General features: G+C 37.8%; 1 protein-coding gene across 2 annotated transcripts in view; it reads right to left on the reverse strand.

Moving 5' to 3' along the window:
- Window positions 1-966: 966 nt before the first annotated feature.
- The window catches only part of SLAIN1 (SLAIN motif family member 1), a 50,040-nt gene continuing 27,671 nt past the window's right edge, over window positions 967-23,335 (reverse strand). For both annotated transcript variants that reach the window (XM_068929424.1, XM_068929416.1), the window contains 5 exons: window positions 21,461-21,610; window positions 18,873-19,211; window positions 7,884-8,048; window positions 5,674-5,956; window positions 967-2,067 (listed from right to left, as the gene is read on the reverse strand). In XM_068929424.1, coding sequence (XP_068785525.1) covers window positions 1,992-2,067; window positions 5,674-5,956; window positions 7,884-8,048; window positions 18,873-19,211; window positions 21,461-21,610 — 1,013 coding nt within the window. In that variant the 3' untranslated portion in view covers window positions 967-1,991. The remainder of the gene's footprint in view (window positions 2,068-5,673; window positions 5,957-7,883; window positions 8,049-18,872; window positions 19,212-21,460; window positions 21,611-23,335) is intronic.

The following is a 23,335-nucleotide window of genomic DNA, read 5'->3' on the forward strand; positions in this document are numbered from 1 at the left end:
GATGCCGGGAGAGCTTATTAATTTGGGACCCACATGCATATAAACGCATAGAACAAACTGGTCAGTCTAGTCTGGCTGGGTTAGCTCTACCTCAGCAGGGTCGTGCCCAGACATAGGCAGCCCCCAAGTGAGATCATTTGCCTATGTCTGCTGTAGGTTGTTAGCCCTCCATGTCACAGGCAAACACAAAGCACCACCAGAGCTGGCTCTGCTTCCCCGTCACAATCAATCTGTAAAGTGAGATAAACTGTCCATGAAAACAGAATTGTCCACAAATGATTGATTTCTTTAACCAGCAGTAATTTCTTCAAATTAAATCTTCTGATGAACAAAATGAGTTCCATGCACTCGTGTTGAAATACTTACCGTGCAGTGAGAATTTCCATGCTGGAACTTTTCTTGATGCCTTCTTTAATGACTCTGGTCTTTTAGAAAAAAACGAATTTTAACCAGATTTAAAAATAAGTGTGAAAAATAAATCTTTTATCTCCAATAACAGCATCAAGCTGCATGCTGCAAATACTACTGCACTGCTATACAATCATTTCTCACTTTAATAAATGTTCTACTCATAAGTTCTTCTTCATTTTTTATTTTAGTTTCCTTTTTTAAGGACAACAGGTCCTCAAGCGTAATTAAGAGGCTAAATTCATAGCTAAGGACTTGCTTTGTATTCAAGCTCTGTTTCTTATTACAAATCACAACATTTGTACTTGTAAATTCTAGATGCTAAATTGAACTATTTTCTTGAGACTGTAACAAAATTGATTTAAAAATAATATTTATCCATCTTCTATGTAAAGTACAGCTCCATAACATGATTTTTTTTCTAAATTTTCAGATGAACTTGGTATACGTTTGCAAAAACGCAGCATAACCTAAATGCTAAGTAATAAAAACTTCAGTAGGTAAATAGATGTCAGTTGCCAAATTCTGATAATGTCTTCATTGCATACTCAAGAACAGCATTATTGCTGAAATAGATTCTTTATTTCTGAAACATTCCAAAACAGCAGTATACACAGTTGTAATCAAATATTAAGTCATATGCCATTATAAGAAAGCATTGATTAGTGCAATTGGATTTTGTAAAAGATCTATCAAAAAGATTTATTTGCATTAAAACTCATTCATTTTCCATAAGCAACTGTTAATAAAACATTACAATTTTATTCTTGGTAATAAAGTATTGAAAATCAACTGTAGTTTTAGAGATCAATGTATCTTTGTAAGTGCAATGTGACTTACGCTGCCTTTTTAAATACAAAACACTGACAATAAATTAACAACTGAACAAATAGTGAAAGACAACAAAACCATGCTGACCCAGCTATATGGCAATTTCCAGTGAATGCTACTTTTTTGTGCTTCTGCAACATAAATATACTGCTTCGTATTGCCAATGGTACATTTTTGTAAGATATGTTCCTAGCGCTAAAAAAGTACATTACCCCAAAAATATTATTTATGGCACAGAAAAGTTAAATTATCTCTCTGTCGTTCAAGGTTCACGCAAGTTGAAATGAACTTAAGTATACAAAATAAAATGTACTGGAAACACTAAAAAAATTTCAAGCACATACATAGGCCCCCCCAATTCAAAATAAAATGCATGATTCTTTTACATTGAATAAATTATCTTAGAATTTCAGTATGGCAGACCTGCTCAAAATAGAACTATCTCCTAGCTGTTTCAAAGGAAGTATTCTTCTACTTTGCACACATATAATATTTCCTTCAGTTCTAAATGATAATGCTGCCATTGTTAGTCTGATAACAACATAGCTGTTCAGGTAACTGATTAAGTGCAACATTTAGTATTTAATAAGATGTTCATTATCTAAAAATGACATTGCATTATGGGTGTTTACATATTAAAATATCTGGGGAAATAACAGCATATGACCCTCCCTTCCCAAATCATCGTTACCCAGCCAGCTGGGTAATGAAATCCACGTTATTTTTCTTCCATTGTTCTTGGGTATTCTTCATCAATAGCAACCATCTCTCCAATTCCCATCCCGCATCGCGTTAAGTGATGAAAGAGGCTTTGGAGGCTGGAGAAAACTGTTAAAACAGACCAAAAAAAAGACAAAGAAAGCCATATTTCATGTGAAAGATCCTATCTTCCAGGACCCCCACCACCACACTCACACTCCTGGGCTGCATTTATCCCTAATAAATGAAGACTAATTAAAAAATGTTTGCTGACCGTCTTCCAAACTTCCTGGTACTACTGGGTTAACTATTTCAAATCAAATCAAAGAAAAAAAATTCTCCGCTCTGATACAACAGTCAACTCACTGGTGGCTAGACGGGCTACCTACAGTATGTGGCCACCGTATTTTACTTGCGCCATATTTTGCTGAAAATAAACTGTCCCAATTCTGTAAAAACTTTTTTTTTTTTTAAATACATTTCTCAAGCTTCTTTCCAGTTCATTCACTTCTTCTCTTTGCCTTTAGCTAAAACTGCTGCCAGTTACTGATGCCTCCTCTTTCCAAATGCCCTAGGCTGAAAGAAGGCAGAGGTATGTTCTAAAATAGATAGAGCTAGTAAGTTGAAAACGGTAACCAGAACAGATTCTTGCCTCTCTACTACAACTATTTTTCTAGTGGCCAAAAAACCGCACTTATTTAAAAAAGAGATGGTTCAATTTAGGGTGGTCTAACCAAACTGCTTTTGTGCAATTCCACTTTTTTTTTTTTTTTTTGCAGTATCACTTATCTTTACTAAAAAATCAGCTACTCAAGGCATAAAACATGACCTGCCTTTTCTTTCAGAAAACGTGATCTATCTACAACTGCTGCTTTCATTTTTTTTTCAGAAAGAAAATGAAGGAAAGCATGATTAACAATCTTCAAAAGAGAAAAGAGGATGAAAAGTAAAGGAGAATTAACTAAACTGAAAATAAATGTCAGAACCAAACTTCTGTTACAGGAGAGTGAACAGGAAAACACGCTCAAGAGTTGCAAATTGTGTCAATAAGGCGCAAGCTGTTAAAATTTACAGTATAAAGTCAGAGATAAGAGTTTTAGATGGTCAGTAGTCCTTTCCTACTCTCCCATCATCCATTTAGGGTAGTTAGATTGCAGTGACTTGCTCCTATGCAAGGCAGCAGGAACGAGCAAGGCTCCCACCTTCTCTCAGGAGCTGCATTTACGGTGCAGCCATGACTATGTCTGGCTGGTACCTCACTGATCCGGCCCCTGACCTGCTGACTTACTTCCTAGTCTTATCTTAGACCTGCCACATCACTGTGGACTTGTCTGAAGATCTGAACTGACCCTCGCCACCGTCACTGCTCTGTTCTTCTGGTTTGGGTACTGTGGGACTGCCATGCTGTCACACTCGGCTTCCACTCACTTTCCTTTATGGGAAGCAGCCCCTGCTGCCCCCAAAACAATGCTCCTGGAGAGGAAAGCGGGAGAGAAAGGAGGTCTGTAGTAAGTGTAATAAGCCAGGAGCGTGGAGTTGGAAAGGGGGGCTGGGTGGATTCATTCAACTGGAAGAACGCACGCACACCAGACATAGCAGCATTTCACTTGTAAGGCCAAGGACAGATGGACTGTATCCCTTACAATTTCTCTATTCTGCTTTTGGATGCACGCAGCTCTCTGATGGCAAGGAGGAAAACAGCTAATATTTAGCCAAGGTGGTTATTTTGGCCATTACCATTTTATTCCGCAAACGATCAAAAGCACTCCCTCAATGGAGCACTCTTGTGCTCCACATACCAAAGTTCCCTAATGCAGGGCCTATCTAAGGTATCTAGCAACCTATTTTAAGTTTCTAAAATACTAATAACTTGGCTGTCTAACAGTATGGCCACAGAAATGAAGTTTTGCTCTGAATGTGCACTTCTTCCTGAACATCTGATTTACTTAAAAAAAAAAAATCTACTTTTAATCAAGTTATGACTAAAGACACTGTTTAATTTTCTGTCTACTAATAGAAGCTAGACTCCTGCACTGATACTCTGAAATGCCATTCATTAGAAATGACCAGTGACAAAACCAATGCTGAGGAAATGTGCCTCTCATGGCTGAACTTTTTCCAAGAAAATTACATATGAACTGAAACCACCTTTATTTTCCATATTAAAAAGCAAAATGAAACCAGCATCTTAAAGACCTCTATGCTGAGCTCCAGTTTGTCAGTGGTTTTAGAGTCCTATAAACTTGTCACTCACACAACGCAAACACAATCTATCTTTGAGGATCATTGGTCTGGCTCTAGGGCAGCATATGATACTGCTATGGTACAGCTGAAGGTGAGAAGACAGGAGCCTGGATTTTCTGCACTAAAAATAGTTTTGTTACTGATTTGTACCAGCTTCTAATAAAAATAGTGTTGAGAGTAGAGTGTTTCACCATTTGACTAAAAACTCTTAATGATGTTTTTCTTTAATATTGTCTGTTGTATGAAAAGTTAAAAAATAGCAAGAGACTGGTCTTCATGGCCCAGAAAGTCTGTCTTTCTCACACTTTACTATGAAAGATTTAAGAGCTCTGCAGAAGAACATGAAGCTGAGGAGAGAAAGAAAGAAAAAAAAAAGAAGGAAAAACCTCTGTTCTAAAGAACTCTAACAGAGAGAGTTCCAGCAGAGAGCAAAGAAGGTTATAATAGAAATCTCATGGTACAGCGTTCATCAAAGCAGCAACCTGACAGCTCTTTATCAAAGTTTCACCACAGCTGGTGAAAATCTCGTCAGTCACATATAATCCCTGAATAACTCAACCAAAGAGACAACGTGAGCAATTGAACTTATTCTGGATCTAACCAGTATCAAGCAAGAAGAGGAACAATGGAGAGGACTAATAGTGACAGCTCACCTAAAACAGAACCAAGGGGTCATGCAGTAGGTCCTTGCAATGGGAGGGATGCATGGAAAGGGAAGAAGTATTTGGAAGAGCTTCACACACGCTGATAAAAGTTTCTGAAAGAAACTTCATCACCTACTAATCGTATGAATATACAGCTAAGAGTTTATTTCAGCTCCCAGCTGTGATTAGGTGATTACATCATAGTCTGTTTCCTCAAGCTTATTTTATTGCTTACACTAAAAAATAACTTGGAGACTAAATTTTCTTGCAAAAAGCAAGAACGCATTTGCTTAACAGTATAGCTCATTGCAAGCACATGATACTTCAGGATTTCCTGTTTGCCTGTTGTTCCCCAGATAGAATTTAAAAGATGTTGGTTGCAACCCAAGACCTTACTGACCTCCCTCAAAATGCTATAACGCCAGAAAGTGCATTTTGAGAGTCTATAGCCTTTTACAACAATGGGCATGCAACTCTATTTGGAAACTCTCAAAAAAACGTTCATCCTGTTACCCTGAAATAGCAGCTGGCACAAGTATTGAAGAAGGTGAATCATATATGGAAATGATGTGAAATTTCCATCTGCTTTGATTTCTTATTGATGGCTTATAATATATTCTTATTTATAACTAATTAGATTTTATCAATTATCACAGTTTACTAGGAATTAGCAGCAGGCATCGCCTTTTACTGTTTGTGGAAAGAAATCTTCACCCACTCAGTAACTCAGCATTAGGAGCTAGAAACATTTCTCTTTTATAGCCTGGCTTCATACTCAAGAGAAACAGAAAAAAGCTACCTAAGCCAAAATGAGCCACACAGGAAAGGAGGCCTGTTTAACTCTTACCTTCGAACTGGCTGTGCAATTTTACTTCTGGGTATGCCACTCCCACTGATGGCCAGTGATGGTCTTGGAAGAGCACTGCGTCCTACAATGCCTTGGTTGGCAGTCTTGTTTGGCATTGGGATTCCAGTGTTAGAGTATAACTGTAAATTGTTGGATACCGGAATACTACTACTGCCTTGAACAGTTGGGCTTACATAGGCAGTGGCTTTAAGAGGTTGTCTAACAGACGCTGGAAAATGTCCCACACTGTGAACTCTGTGTTGAAGTTGTGCTGGTGAGGGAACTGTAAAGAGTGGTAGGAAAGGAAGAAATAAGGTCAGTATGCAACAGGTGATGCCATGTAATCGTGTTCATTCCCAGATAGGTCCAAATAGACACATTCATTATGCAACTTAGTTCTTAACTATAAACTATTGAAAAAAATAGTTGGATCCAATAACACTGCATACAAAATAAAATATCCTATGCCATCCCCACACCAACTAAAAATCCCATCCCTTATTCTTCCTTCTTTCTCCTCTCAAAGAGGTTTCATTAGCCATTGCAGGTAAGCTAATTCCAACTATTTCCATCCATCCATTTGCATTCCAATTAGATCTTTAAACAGGAGAAAATGCTGAAGATATAAATTAATTACTGTTAGATCACTTAGATTTTTGTAAAGTTGCTTGTAATAACTACTTGTTTAATGAACGTTGCATTAAAGCATTATAAAACATAACAGATGTCCAAGCTTTATACAGAAAAACAACCAAAAGGATATAAAAAGATCCTGAATACAGCAACATACTCCAAGGACGTTGTTATGTAAACTATGATTTTAAATGAACGATACCAGTTCCAAAATCTTTATATAGATTCTCTACACAATTCTGCCCTCTGGTGTACATCAGACATGCATCTGTTTCAGAGTCCACATATCAAAAGCTAACTGTCAAAAGCCTCTAGCACTTTAACTAACTACCGGATATAGACCGATTCTTTTTCGGGTCTTTGAAAAAGGGCATCTTAAATCCATTCAAAGACACAGGAGAGAATATGGATGTGTGGTTCAATTAAACAATATTGGCAATATATTGCTACAGAACTCTCGTTATAACATACCTTCTTAAAAAAAAAACAATATAGACACTTATAAGGAATGTTTCTCATAAATACATTTCAGAAAATCACATTTTATACACCTCTATATATATATATATATACCCACAAATAAATAGATAGATGAATAAAAATATCTTAAAAATAGTAAATAAACTCTCAGCAGACTGCCATGTAAATTAAAAGTGGGAACCTAAATAGGTATTTCCATTCTCCTATTACAGCTGGGCAAAAATTAAAAAAAAAAAAAAATACAGCAGTAAAGTGTATTTGCCCAGAAGGATGCAATTAAATCATTTTGCCCAAACCCAAAAGAAAACACCAACAGGAAAAGGTATTGCCACTTTCTCCCTCCTAAAAATCTCACAGCACGTTCAATTCTTTCTCTTGCTTTTGTCAAGTGAAATCCACTTTTTTCCTCTCCTGCTAGACTACTTCAACCATCATGCTATAAAAGGTGGGCTGGGCTCTGGATCTGTCTTGTTGTCATTCTAGATTAATGATTCATCTAATATTCCAGATCCCTACCCCCACCCCATCCAGAAGTTACCTTACTAAACCAATTGCAGAGTCATTTTCATTCTCCCACTCAACAGGTATGTTATACTTGAAGATTTAACTGTTTACCACACTTGCTTGGAACAAAGCAGCTCACCTTCAACAGTAAGGGGTCCTATGTTTTAAGACTATTTTTATACAGTGTACTGTGAAAATAGCACTGTGTACGTTACCAATAAAAGCACCATTTTAAAATCCAATACCAAAGCTAAAAATGTAAGCTTATGTGAATTAATTGCATTGTTGGTGCTTCTATACCATTAATAGTAATAATAATGATGATTATTATATATATATTTTTTAAGTTTGCTACAAGATGAACGGGCAAAGAAAAAAGGAGGTGATGAAACTCTCAAAACTGCATAACAAAATTGGCCAGAATTTGCTTTCCAAAATAAAAACTTTGAAAATCCTGAGCTAGACTAAAACCTAGCACAAAAGGGACACAAAGCCTTCCTTCAGTTTTTCATAAAGCAGGGGATCAGTGACTGGGTCATGTATTTTACAACTTTATTGGTCCTTGCGGGGAGCCAAAGAACTTATGTACTTACTACATGACTGCATCCTTGAAATTCCATTACCAGCTCCATGTAAATTGGAATCAAAGCTCTGGCTGTTCCTCACAGTGACTGGAGAACTAGCAAAGCTAGCATTACTGTTAATGGTTGGGGTGCTTGGCATCCGAGCTAGGTTAGGCATGCTTCTTCGAAGTTTATCTGAAGCAAAAGAGCACAACATCCATAGGCATATCAGAATTTCCAACAAATACAAGGAGCCTCTGAATAATTTCTGTAGAAAATCAGAATTAAAACTAAATTACTTAAACACAAAGCAAGATTTTTCTCCATAGGAAGAACATGGGCACATCATTGACAGTCTACTAACAGAATCAATCTGACTATTGCAACAGCATAATTATTCACAAATTGTTTTAAAGATATCATTAGGCAACACATTGTAGGTATCACAAGGATTTAAACACAAAATCGTCAAAAAAAAGGATGAGTTTCATGTAAATGTATAAAGTAGGTCAGATGAATCGTGCCCTAAACGTGCCTATTTCTGCACAGTGAATAAAAAGCAAGGCTGCAGTGACAGAGTCAGATACGAGTATCTACACTGTGGGTGTCTAAAGATAGGTGAGATGAATCCATCCAAGGTGACTAAGTCTAGCTTTCAGGTGCCAATGAGATGCTAAACATTTCTATTCAGTACCTAACCTTATTAGCATGTTAAGTCCTTGGGCATCTAAGTTTCTGCAGGTGGCCATGCACAAAACCCGCTAAGTCTTGATGCTGTTCGCTTGCTTGCAGCCCTGGGTTGACATCACGATTTTCAAATCTGGTGGGATAGGAGGGAAAACACTTGTGGTGTCTGACTTGGTAGGCATTTTCAGAGCAGGCCTGTAGGATAAGGCCCTACACAAAAAGAAAGCTGGAAATGAGATGTTTGGGGGCTGGGTCAACAGCGAAGGCAAATGCCCAAGAGATCAGAAGATGCCTGTAATCGCACTCACACTATCCGATTTGGAGAGAGAAGTTGAAACCAAGCCCGACATCTGAAGAAAACATCTTAATCACAACAGCATTACGTAATCTAAGTTGAAGCTTTTTCAGTCTCTTCTGCCACTGGCTCAAAGGGACAGAAGAGTCAGTGACTGAATTCTGTATAACCAGAAAACACTGTCGGGGGGGCAGAAAGACAGATATTGAATGAACCGATCTGAGCTGCCTCCTGTAATGTGACAGACCTCAGTAAGGCAACACTGGGTAGAGGTAATGAGTCAGCCATTAAATTATTAATAACAACATTAAGCCTGGTCCCTAAGCCACGTTCCTTCGTGCAAGTGTGGACGTGCAAGCGTGTCAGCTTCTGCTGACACGGCTACACTTCTGCTCCACAGCCAGTGTGGAGCCCACTAGCTCAAGAGTCTCTGCACTATGTTCCAGTCCACAGTATAGATCTGCCTCCCGTTGTTCCACTGTGAAAGTAAGCCAGGGTATTCTTTTCTTTTAAAAGGCAGCTACAACTACTCTCTTCAGATGCAAGCAGAGCATTTCAAGATTGCAATTTTGTATTCATGCACAAAAATGCCACTTATATCACACATATGACTTGGAATTGCTGTTTTATATCCCCCTCAGCCTGTACAGGGCAAGTTCAATTCACAATAGCAAGAAATTGAGTTAGGAGTCTCTATTAACCCATTCATATAAATATATATCCTATTTAGCACCATTGTGAGCACCTCTAATCCTTAAAGCTGCTAATACCTGCAGAGTAATAAGAAGTGACATTACAGTTCTGCCTAAACACTGTATTAGTAGTCACTAACCATAACTTTAGGATATATGATGCCTATGTAACGCCAGTGAACTGAATCAAGCAAAGCTACAACCGTTCATTATGACTTGTTCTCGTCATATGAGCTGGCAGAGGATCCTGCAGTCAAAAATCATCCTTCTGTTTTCAAGGGTCCAAGATATCTAATATCCTCTTGTCCCCATTCCCTATTACTAGTGCCTACTTGTCCTTGACACTAGATTATGCACACCAGAGCGATGAGCAATTCTTCCCTTTCATCCCAACCAAGGTTGGTTTTCACTTATCGCAGTCAGTCTGACACAGAAAAACATTATTTCTAGAAAATAATTAAATATTAAATGTTGCTATGAATTAAAAACATTACAGTTTTATATTTTTTGAAATCAAACAGTAAGTACAGGAGGTGGGACAGAGAGAAGTTCAGTGCCAGAAAAGGGAATGCAAGGTTCGAGATCCCCAAAACTGGAGTACCACCAAATCCCAAGAAAGCTTTTCCAATATGAAAAGCTATATACCCTCATTGCTGATACACTTATTTTGCAAACTGGAAGGAAACTGGCCTTCCTGTGATGCAAGTCTTGGTTCACAGTGGCAGGAAATTCATGAACATCAGCATGGGATTCATGGTGTAACTTAAGCAGAGTTGTAGTAGAAACACTGTTTTTTTCACAATAGGAAAAGCAGAGATTTTATTCTCATCAAATAACAATAGTACTGATGGGTGTCTGAAGCTACTGTTAATTAATACTAGTCTATTCTTTGAAACCGTAGGTTAACGTCAAAAAAAAAAAAGGTTTAAGCGTCAGGATGGTGGCACGGAAGACAGGACTGCATGAAATAAGCTTTTGTCTAATACTACCCATGCATCATACAGTAATAAGCAGAATTCATAGGATTCTGCATGCTTTTCCACTCAGGAACAGCATCAGCCACGAACAGGTATGTTCTACTCCTACAACTGTCCACTGGATGCAGCTACAATACTAGGGAAAAAAAAAAAAAAAGCACAGAAATAGCTCGGATTTCATCCGTGTGTAGGGGTGGCCACTTCTGCCTCTTGTTCATTAGTCCCTTCTCATTCCAGCAGATTGCTCTGCTGCTGCCTCCATCCTTAAGTAAGAGATTGCTGCTGTGCCCATGGTTTCTCATCCATTAACCATCTGCATTTCTTCTTTGTGTCTTTGGGTCCTTGTGTCTGCTGAGCTAAATGACCCTGAAAAGCAATGAAAACAACAGGTCAGTTCTGTGTCTAGGCAAAAAACAGAAATGTTTGTCTTGTTATCTTTTTGCAGCTTTCATGTCCTTGGGAAATGCATTCTCTTTCGTCTCTTTATTATTTGTTCTGTCACCTGTTCCTCTCCAAAAAACAGTAGCAAGAGTCTTACAGATGTTCTGGTTTTAAGTGAAAAACTGGCTCTTGTGAGCTTGATAGATGGAAGCTTAAGGTGAATGTTATGTGATTTTAACATTAGCTCAGGCCACAGAGAGATTGCTAGATATGAACATGCTGAAAATCTATCAGAAGGAAACAAAAATATTTTTCTAAGTAAACCTTCCCTCTCTAGAGCTCTTTGCTCTCCTAAACCTGATGAGGAAATTAAACAAAAGAGTGAATGAATAGAGCTGCGATGTATTCTCAGATGAGGAAATAAGTAATTTGCCAAAAAATCCAATTTATGGTCCATGTTGAACATAGTAAATTTCTGCTGCAGTTTCTGCTATTTCCTACCCACTAATATGCTTCAGTGACAAGCCTAAAAATCATCAGTTGTTCAGTTTGCTCTGTTAGAAAGATATGGATATTAACACCGGCTAGGAATTTCTGAAGGATCTGTAGCTTCTATAGCTACAAAAAAAAAAGTTATTGCGACTTATCATTTAGATCGGACTAAAATTCTAGCTGAAACAAACAGGATGTTTAAGAAAGATGCACTCATATAAAAGAACCAGAAATGTATCTTCACTTTTCCCAGCCCTTTTTGAAATGCAATAGCATGACCTATAGATATTTTATTTGTGTGACCTATCTGAAAGTGTGAAGAACAAAATGCAAGGATAGGTCATGCAAGGGGTTAATAATCCCCCCGGTTATTATCAGCTTCTTAGAATAGTTCATGCATACATACACATGCGCTTGTGACTTATGAGTTTATGAGTGTTCTTCCCCTTGTATAAATTGTTCTTGTTTCACATATCTGCAGCAGAGTGATCCACAATAAATCACCTGCATTTTCTTCAGGCATGGCATCTGTGCTGAACCACACATTGCCTAGAAAATGGGACAAACTAGGAACGGTGAAAATACAGGGTCCTTTGCCCAAACTGAAAGTATGCACGAGAAGACCACCCCACAGCACAGATCATGCTCACTACAGTACAGAAACTGGTCAAAAAGCAGGCAAGACTGTCCCTTATTTTGTAAAATATTCCACAAAATTACAGTAAAGGCAGCAGTTTGCCTCTTACCCAGTTGCTTCAGTTCCAATTTTTCCAAGTTTTTCCTCTCTTGCCATTTCTTCTCGGAAGACAGCCTGGGATCTGCAGCCCAACTTCATTCTGGCTGGGCTCCAAAACAGAGAGCACCTGCCTTTTATCTTTTGGTTCCAGTAGTGTCATTGGCTGCCCTCCTTCCACCATTTTTCTTTCTTTCCCTTGACCAAATACTGTCATCAACTGAAGATGAATGCTCACCTAGCATGCAAACAGACTTTGAACTTGGAGTAAAGTTGCACCAAAAGAGGCATGGTCTTCATGGACCACCAGACTGCAAGTTCTGATCTTCGGTTTTCCTGTACAGATTCTTCATAAATATGATCTTCTCTCTGCCAGTGTGCCTCACCCAGTGAAGCATTTCTTGTACCAGTTTCTTAAAGGTAGCCCCCGATTATGAATAAATGTCTCTAGCAACTCTTACAGATCTCACAGAAGTGCTTTAGAGTCTGAGGGAACAGGTTTCTTCAACAGAGGGGTCTCTAGGAAATGTAAAAATGTTGCTGATGCAACAGGCAGTATGCTATGTCAGGCTGAGATACCAAAATGGTTTATACAAACTTGTTGGTGATTTCTAGAACTGAAGGAAGGAGTTAGCAGACAGCAAGAAAACAGAACCTAAAGTGAACTATGTGAGTACATACTGGAGGATTACAATTGGATGGCCAGCCGTTTGCAATTAATTAGTCTGCATTCAGTCTACAAAAGGGGTAGGTTATCAGTTCAAGTGTTGCAAAACACGGGTATTTTGTTTAACACGCAACAGGACTAACAAGCCCAGATTTGAAACACACCAAATCAAGGTCAGACATTCAACGCCTGTGGGCAGGAACAAGACTAAGTGCAAGACCACAAGACTGTAGGCTGACCCTACAGCGAAGTGTTTCACAACATGTTTATTTATTCACTGTTATTTTTTGCAACAATGCTGTCAACATTTTATTTAAAAGGGATTGACAAGCATGACAAAAAGCGCACTATAGTTACGGAATGAGAAACAATGAATTAGAATTATTAGTTTCTCAGAGAAATCTATACTTCTGTTTAAGCTAAATTAACAATCTTTTAAACATATTTAAATCCTTCACACAATCCCTGGAAATACAACCCTGCCTTCCTGTACTGTATGCACAAATAAATTAGGGAAAAGTTGCAAGAAAAAAACTGTTAGCGTCAGATGATGTTTTTTCTATTTTCAAATATTATGTTCTACATTATGTGTAATGGAAATATAATGGAAATATGTTGTAAATTAATTTCTCTTCCTTGTCTTCAAACACCCGAGTACAATGTCTGCATTACATTTTCTATGGTTATGACATCCTAAATACATCAGGGTCCGATAAGAGGTCTGTGGAAACATCAGTTGATACAACAGATATATCAGTATTTAAAAGTACAAATACAAATTAAGAACTAAAAATAAGTCTTTCAGTTCAAACAGGAGATATCATTCTTTGTTAACTGTCAATACTTGCATTTTGTTAATGTTGAACAATTCCATTTTATTTAGAAGTACTACTTCATCTCTCCCTGGCTTCCTAGGTATATATCTCACTCCAGTGACACTTAAAGCAAATTAATGATTTTTCCATGACCTTTCCATGACTTCTGCCCACGGAACACTACTCTCAACAAAACTTCAGGGGTGACTGAGAAAGATTTCTTCTCCTTTTCCTTAATTCAGAGTCTACAGCAATTTCCTACAGTCATTTCTCCCTTCCATACTCAAAAAAGAGGCTCAGAGCAGGAAAGCATTGATGCCCAGTCAACTAGCAAGAAAAGACCTTTTCCCACCTCCAAAAATACACCAGTTAAAGTTAACCTATGCTGAACTGGAATCTAAGCACGGACTTGCTACATCCAGAATGCTGCTCTTGGATGTCTGTCTGGAGTTTACTTTAAAAAAGTTAAAAAAATCAACCAACCAAACCAAACAAAAAAAAAAAGGCAAGGATGTTGCAACAGTCAATGATCAGTTTATCAAATTTTGCCTGAGAAAAGTTATTCTCAGAATAGTAAGCAAGGAAGTTGCTCATAAATAATAATTCCTGAAAATAAACCTACAACTTCTGAAGTGAATGATACCTGTAGCCTGAAGGTATCAACCATACTAAAAACTAAAAAATCACCATGAAGAGATAGAGGAAAATATAAATTAAAGTTAATCAAATTGCCCATGCTGCTACTCAGTAAAGGATGTATTTTTCATCTGACTGTTCTTATTGCATTATAATAAATTCCTTCTTTAGCTGGAATCACTTTTCTAAAGCACAAAGTTTCTGATTTTCAAGTATTATACCAATGTACACTTTAAAACGTACATGAAATAAGACTGTCAGAATATAATATGCAAGATAAAAATTCAAGTACAAATTTATCTGAAGATCTGGAAAGTGGGCCTGAATACTAGAAGATCAATCTTCTTTTTGGTATCTTGTCTATCCTGGATTTTGACTGCTCTAGATGTTTTCACAATACTACAGTTTATTTTTTTAAAATAGATTTTAATAAAGTGGCCAAAGAGAAATTATAAAACATATATTTTTTAAATTAAAAAAAGAGGTTACTTTTATGTCACAATTAAAAATAACTCCTGCACTTATGGACAACATGAAGCAGAAAACAGCTTGCTTTTATGAAATTTGGTGATATAAGTATTTCTCACATAAAAATGACTAAATATAAAATATTCTTAATATTAATAAAATTAGCAACATTTTAAGTTCTAACCACGAACTTCTTCAAATCAAGGGAAGGGGAGGGAGGTACAAATCCAAACCTTCCCATTGTTGATATTAAACGCACTGCTAAATTATGACACAGACAATAATTGGGATGTACTCACTTTAGCTAACTGCAACAGATACTCAAAAGCTATTCACTTTCTGCCTCTCTCAGATCTTCTTTAAATGATCCATTTTGACCCACTAACATATTATTAGATTACATAAATAAAATGGCTGCTCCCCTGAAAAAGAAACTGCCTTAACAACGTTCAGAGATGGAATGGTTCTGGTGAAACCCATAGTTGCAACTATAGCTCAACTGATTTAAGGAGAGGATGTAATTAAACAAGAAAAAGGTTTCACGCAAAATTTTTGTAGTAGTGAATTTTTTCATCAGAACTGGAAATAACGTATTAGAAAGCAATCACAACATACACATGCTATAGGTGGTTGCTACAAAATGTTGTTTAAGGGGCATGTCTGCAGTCTGCTACATGTGGCCTCAAAATACACTTTTAACACATTTTAACATATTTACACTTGCACGCATCTGCCATTTTACGCTAGCATTTCCATCAGCCTTTTAGAACAGCAAGCAGCTAGGGTCTGGCTGCACATCGGGCTGGTATCATTCATTCAGACAATGTACAGATGGGATGAGGTGAGAAAAAGAACCTGGACAGGAGTGCGAGGGCTAGGTGGTATGGTGTTTTAAAATATAGGCAAGACAAAATAAAACAGAGTAGAATAATAGAGTAACAGCATGGGGCAGCACTTTGCTAAAGTAAGCTAGCAAGAACAATGAGCAAGTTCAAAATTACGGCCTCAAACACAGCTTGAAAACATTTGTCATGCATATGCAGTATTACCAGAGCACCAGAAACACCATATAGACAATCTATCTCTATGCTACCTATAATGTAATCGTGTGAATGGAAAACAAGTAGACCATTGGCTATAGTGAGAGAACAGACACCTAGTACGCAATTCAGTGCCTATATAACAGCATTTGAAGTACCCTGATGACTGTAAGACATCCAAACAGCACTGACACATGGCTATGGTGAAGCCAAGCAAGACACTCTACGGTATCTCATACAGCACTAAGTGCTTCTATTTGGGCAGCTGAACGGGCCCTTCATTCACATGTGCGCACCTACATCTCAGCATCTAAACGCAGATGTCCTCACCAGCAAGGTGGATCCCATCCAATATGTGCATATTGACACAAACAATGCATTCTAGGAATAAAACATTCCTTACTCACCCTTTAAAAAGTATAAAAGCGTATACAGCAGTGACCCAAAGAGCCAGTTCTCTCTTCTTATCTTGTCAAAACAACTCTGTTACAGGGATTATGGCTGGGGCTTGTCTCTTCCCAGCTATTGGGAATCTGGCTACTGGTGTCTCAGTGCTTGCTGGGATATGTCCTGTCTAGGTCATCATTTTACTTTTCCCCTTTGTTTTCTTCAAAAGTTAATCTAGTTCCACCGCAAGTAACATGTAGAGCTACTCATGAGGCACCCAGTACTATAGTTGCAGAAAATAAATAAAGTTTTCCCAGGTTATCACATCTTCATCATATTTTTACTGTACTAGTATAGATCTAAAGTTAGAATAATTATTTCAACCAGGATACTATACGCTTTAAACAAATACGCCTCACTAACATCAGGTAGGACAGTATCACTGATACCATTTGCTCTTAAAGGCAAAAAATTGTATTTGAGCTAAACAGCCAAGTTCTGGGGAGACACTCCCTCAAAGCTAAACACCATTCTTCACCCTGCAGTGAGCACCAAACTTCAAAGTTTACTTGACACTTACTCTTCTTTTATGGAGACTGATGCAAATGATCAGATGATCCACTGGCCAGACTGCTGACTATACATACAAGAGTACTGCTGATATCTTTTCAGGAAGATGAGGAAAAAGGGATTTGGGAAGATTGCTGGAACGGCTGAACGCAACATCGCATGCTGCAAATGCATGATTAATTTGATTAATTAAGAATGGTATTTTCCACATATATTGAAAGTAGTAACCAACTGGGTAAGCCTCTCTATCGCATCCCTCCTTCTCGTTTGTCTTAATAAACTATGATAGCGTGGAACACAATGTCCATCATATTGAGCTTGAGACAAATTCTTATTTTACAGGCTATATCGATTTCAGCGTAGGAGTTCATGAAAGACAATGAAATTGTTGCCAAGATAATGAAAACTAGTGATGAAAAGATACTATTATAATACTATTGAGACATACTCAGTATAGCAAAAAATTTACTCCTTGTCTGCCAACGAAATACAGCCAAAGAAATAAGTTTCTTATGACTGACATTTGTTTTGATCACTGCTGCCTGAGTTAGATGCTGAAGATGCTGAAGTTAAAGGAACAATTCTCCTCTAAGCATAGTGCAACCAGCTATTGCAGGACTGCCAGCCATTTCAGAAAACAACAATTAACTGAAGTCATGGGTTTTGATCTTTTGAGCAATACTAAACAGATACTCAATACCTCAAATTTCTTGAGGAAAAAAAGGCAATCAGAAGATAAAATTGGTCACCTTTCACTTATTACATAGAAGTTAAGAGAGAGGTAAAGTGGGATAACAGAGAGTAAAGGGGAAAGGACACTTTGCCTTGCTTCCTTGATAAGCAATATTTTTAGTACCTTGTAAGTACTTCCTGAGGCTTCCAGGTGGGAGTCCAATGCTTATGCTTCACTGACAGGGAATATGAAATGGTCATTGAAAAATAACTTGCAATCATATAAAAAGATGGCAGCACCACATCCTGCCCACATTCCTGAATAAAGAATTTCACATACTCTTCCATTCCATCTCCCAAACAGATTTTCTGCAAGCCTTTCAGTGCTGCCCCGTTCTTCTATCACTCTGACAAAGAAAAGAACATTGAAATGTATACAGCACTTATGCTGTACCAACAAACGTCCATATCATTGCACTCCATGTTAACTTCAGCCTTCTTTATACACTGCCATGCCTTGCCTTACTTTAAAGGCAAGTGCTTGTGGCAGCAACCTGTCATGTGTTATTTGTCAGGTAAGTAACATGCATACCTGTGGTGCTCTATAAATAGCAACTATTTTGAACACTACATTTATTTTCTTGCCCAAGGGTGAGATATAACGTGTAATATTACGAGCAAGACCTTGATTGAAAACCGATTACCTCAAATTAGCTTGGTGAACAGATTGAAGGAACACAACAAAAAGAGACAGCAGAGAAGGTAAATTAAGATCATAATAAGGAATGAAAAAAAGGGAACAGGAATAACGGAGGGGAACTTAAATTTTGAATTAGCACTGAAATAAAAATATCTTCCAGAGACTCTGAAATACATCTCAAATGCAGTGAAAAAAACAGCAATGACTCAGGGTGGTTTGGCAGTGACGTTCTCTCTCACTGCTTCAACAGTCTGCCCTACTAGACCTGGAACCGCCAGTGTGAAGAGCAGAGGGCTGACCTTTGTGATAAGCATCACGGATTCACAGAGTACCTATATACTACTGGCAATCAGAAAGTAAGAAGGTGAATGAGGCTAAGAATGAAAAACTGAAAACCGCATTTTGTATTTTGCTATATGCATGACAGACATACATAGGCCAAGCTCAAAAGCCTGACCAGTTTTTCCACATAACTATTGCTCTGCTAAAAGATGCTCATTTTTCCTTTTTCTTCTCTACTTGCGCTCATACTTGCAGCCTTTTAGAACTGACTAAAACGACAACTTTTATGATCAGATCATAGATTATATTTTGTAGCAAATTACTTAACAAACATATACTTGAAATAACGCAGTCACAATCATTTACAAAGATTTAAATTGCTTGCCATAGTTCACGGTCTAGCTGTCATAACCTGAACACATCTCACTTGGTTGACATAACTTGATCTTTAAAATGGTACTGACATTTTGCAAAGAGGAGAGGAACAAAGGAAAAACTTATTTCTCAGAAAAGCATGGAACCCACCTCCATTAACTCTATTTGGTTGCTGCTCTGGAATTTGGGCTTGAGGAGAATAATACGGCTGCTGATAATTATTTGAAGGGAAGTGCTGGGAAGTAGGGCTTCTCCTGCAGTCCCGAATACTGGAGAAAGTCTGTGAGTGTGGAATTCCTCTTTGGAAGGGGGAACAGCGAGTGAGCCGAGGCTGCGGAGGTGGGAGGTGGTCAAACTCTTCTTCGTCCTCAAGACTATAGCGATCATAGTCCTGATCGCTGCCTGTCCCTTTCTTTCCTGAATGCAGAGATACACTTGAACTGTGTCTCGATACAGATGCTGAAGTAGAAGCATAATCTTGTCTAAGGCCTGTAAATTTCAAGGAGAAGATTATTCAGTTTCTGCTAAGTGATTAATTCTAGCATACGCTTTAATCTTGCAAATTAAACAAGTAATTAGACATAATTTTACAACAAACTCAATTTACAATGTTTCCAAGCTGAAGATCTGAGGTAGAATTCATTTGATCTAATTTTAAGTGTCTACCTTTTAGATGCCTAAGTCTCATCTACTTCCCTCGAGAACACTGTTCAATTTAAAAAAAAAAAAAAAAAAAAAAAAAAAAAAAAAAGGACTAGCATCTCCAAAATGCCTGGACGCATTTTGCATCTCCAAAATAGCTCCTGTGAGCTATCATAGATTCGTCTCAAAATAAGGTCAATAGCCCTCAGAAGGTGCTCGTTTCTCTGCCAATAAAAAGACTACATAATTATTATGTATAACTTTTAAACACTCTAAATTAGAGGAGTTAACTCTCATTTGTCTATTACTATTCCAAATTATCACTATTACACTTTTACAGTAATGAAACAAAATGCTAATAAGGCAATGACATTTGCTAAACACAAACTCTGCGTAAATATTCTGGCTCTCCAACTTCTCTGAAGCAGAATTAACTCCTGGTATCATCTGTTATTACGGCAAAGGCTTAGTGGTAACACTCGTACGTTAGATACATATGCATTTCACCAACCTTTTTCAGAACTTCAGGTTTTAAAAACTATCCCACTATTAGCACTGCCCCAAAGAGCCTGTGTGCTCCAGGTCAAGGGAGAGGCAAGCACCCACAGCCCTTGTATATCCTTCTTTTCCCATACTGCATCACAGTCAGCCCTGGAATACATCGTGTTTCCAAGGGCTGAGCAATTCTGTGAATAGCTGTGAATAACTGCACCTTCAGATGCAGTTACAAAAAGCACTCAGCTTTGGCAGATGTCTTTGGTATCATAACGGAAATTTCTTAATGTGCTTTTTTTCCCCTCCTTCAAGTGGGAGTTTCTACTTATAGACATGAAGAGAGTGTGCCTCCATGCACGTATAATACTATCACTTTCCGAAGGATTAAGCAGCTAGCCAACAACTATCATGTGTTCAAACATTCTGTATTGACGGCTATTACAAAAATGAGATACAACTATCCTTCGAATAGATTAAAAGGAAAACACGTATTTTTCCTTACATTTTACCAATGACCTGATCTGTTAAAGAGCTAAGTACGTGAAGTCTTTTTCAAACCTTACTCTGAAAGAGAAGAGCACAGCTGTCATTTAGGTAACACAATACTTCTCATCTTTGATAGTGATAAAAATTTTTTTGAATTCTTATCACTTGCACATACCATCAGAAATTTTCCAAGTTCTGACCATACACATTTGCCAGTTGACAATGCAGCTATCTTGGAAAGTCTCACAATTCCTAATTTCCCTGGCAAACATAACTAGCGCTACCAGATTCTCAGCAAGTTCAATTGCTGATAAGTGATGACTTTGGCCTGTTCCATCTGGTTGCTCCAGCCAGATCTGTTTTATAATTTCTTGTTCCCATTTTCTTTTTTCATTTAGTCACTTATTATCTTGCAGTTTCCTTCAGTCATCAGCTCCATATTTCTCTTGTTTTTATCTCATTGTTTCCTCTTTTATGTCTTGCTTGGCACTAACAGGAAGGCAAAAAGATACTGCATTTATTGTCTCAGTGACTTCTAAGCAAAGTGCCTTTTATTTATGAAGAAATTTATGGAAAATATATCAAGCCAACCTGTGATCTATGTTATACAAGCCTCAGATTTGTGCATAATCACTAGTCTCAAATCAAAGTGTTCAACTTAAAATGTCCAAATTCAGGATTTAAAGAGGAATTCATTTCAAAATTCACCTGATAAAAATAAGCAGTTCTCATTTTTGCTCATACTTTGAATTGTTTAATTAACTTTTTCATTAAATGTATGCATGAAAAGGATGCTTCATTGTCTCCGCTCCCCCCAAATAAACTAATTTTAATTTATTTGGTAAGACATTATAAAACAGCTAAATCTAAATGTACTCAGTGGGTATGGAGCTACCAGTATCAAGTTTGAAAAGATCCAGCACCCTTAACCTGAACTCAACAACTTGCACACCTCCTCCTTGCAAATTAAAGGGAGGTTTTTCTGCCTGCCAACCGAGAGGCCACATTCTTTAAGAAAGATCTAATTGACTGAGATCAGACATTAGCAGTTTTGGCTGTTATGGGAAATTTTTCTGAGACTATTTTAAAAAAAAGTTAAGAAAAAAGCCACTTACTCTCTTCCTGTAGACGAGCCATGATCTGAACATCAGTGAGGTCCTGCAGTTTGTATCCCATGGAGATGGAATCATCCTCCAACTCTGAGGTGCTCAGTTCACTGTCTATTGATGACTGTGGACTCAAAGGGGAACTTCTAGAAGTGTAACCTATACAAGAACACATAATCTTTAGTCTGTGAATAAGTATGGCAATTTTTCGTAGACAGCTAACTGCCCTTTGTGATTCAATAGCTTAAAATATTTTCTATATAACAGATAAAAACTTTCAGAAGTATAGAGCAATTTACTAACAATTAGCAAAGAGATTTGATACTCATGAGATACAGTAAGTGCAATACTGGATCACGAATTTTTCTATTCCCAAAGTAGTGTTGTGTAGCCCACACAACAAATAATTTACCCAACACAGTTCTGATACCTCAGACTATTAGCATAGTAAACTAAACGCATCTGCATGTCTCCCTCTTGTGAGACTGTGGTTCTTTATATTCTGTTAAATAGTTGTGTATATGCTACCAACTTCTGCTGGAAGTTCATTACTCAGATTCCATATCACAGCCACTCACCTAAGTTTTACTAAGGTTTTTTTTTTAATTTTTCATAATCATCAGAGAAACAAGTGATAACAACCACAAAGACCAAACTAGGCATTATGCAATAACAGAGGAAATAATGCCTCCTTCACAGATCTAACTATGGGAAAGGCCTATTGATTCCTGCACAATAATAAAAGTATATATTAGTTAGTCAAATGGGTGCAGGTCCACTGAGAACTGGAGCTGGGAGGAACTGAGGCTCATGCTTTCAATGCTCTTTTTCACTAGGGGTAAGAGCTAGCGTTCGCCCAGCTTTAAAGAAAACTTCAAATAAAAACGCAAATCATTTTATATTATCCTTTGGACCACCAGAGGCCCAGAGCCTACAATGTGAGAATCACTGTGACAAAAGTTCTAAAGCTGTGCTTACATCGCAGACGTCCTGGTACCCTCTAGCACTGCACAGGACATTCACCTGAAATTCATCATAAATTCAGCTGTTCTCTGATACTATCTCCAAAAAAAGCACATCCAGAGGCTTGTTTTGCTTCAGGAATGACTGTAAGGGGTGAACATGTTCGCTTTTTTAAATTTGCAAGTTACAATACTCCTTTGGGACTTGCAGAGGTAAGAACACCTGTACTATTTTGGAGCAGTAGTCGAAGGCCAACGAGACACCTGAGGGTGTCTCAAAGTATTAGATGCCTTTGCTCAGGCAGCTGAACTATGCCCCATTGAATAGGGGAGCTTAGTCTAACTCCCACATAGACACCCACATTAGGTGTTCAGAGTCTGCAGCTGTATCCCACCCTCAATGACCTTAATAGGGCTTTCTGCACTGATTTCAGGCACTGTAAAGAAGATGGTGCACAGATCACTGTGACACTGATGCTAACTTCTTTGGACCACAGCTGCTACTGCCTACAATCAAATGTTAAATACCTCTTCCCCAGAAGATTATTTTCTCTACTGCTGCTGCAGTTTAAGAGAAGTCACAGACATAAATTGACTCCTGATACCTGCACCGAAGGAAAAAAAATAAATAAATAAAATGTAACTCTGCCATTTACAACCCACAGGAAGTAAGATTTATGTTCTTTCTAAACTTCCTTAGTATCCCTTCAAAACTGGTAGTAAAAGAAGAATAAATCTTTGATAGTTGTAATAAAGCCAGACTAAAAACAGCCATGCTTTTGCTGGCTATTTTTATAGTCAATACATTCTCCATGCAACTTCACTACAAGGCTGCACAATTGTTTCTGTAGACAAAAAGAAAGGGGACATTGGGGTAGGAGTGAACAGTGAAGGGGAAGGCTGAAAAGGCTGGGGACTGTCT

Source organism: Struthio camelus, chromosome 1 (genome assembly GCF_040807025.1).
Source record: "Struthio camelus isolate bStrCam1 chromosome 1, bStrCam1.hap1, whole genome shotgun sequence".
NCBI lineage: Eukaryota > Metazoa > Chordata > Aves > Struthioniformes > Struthionidae > Struthio > Struthio camelus.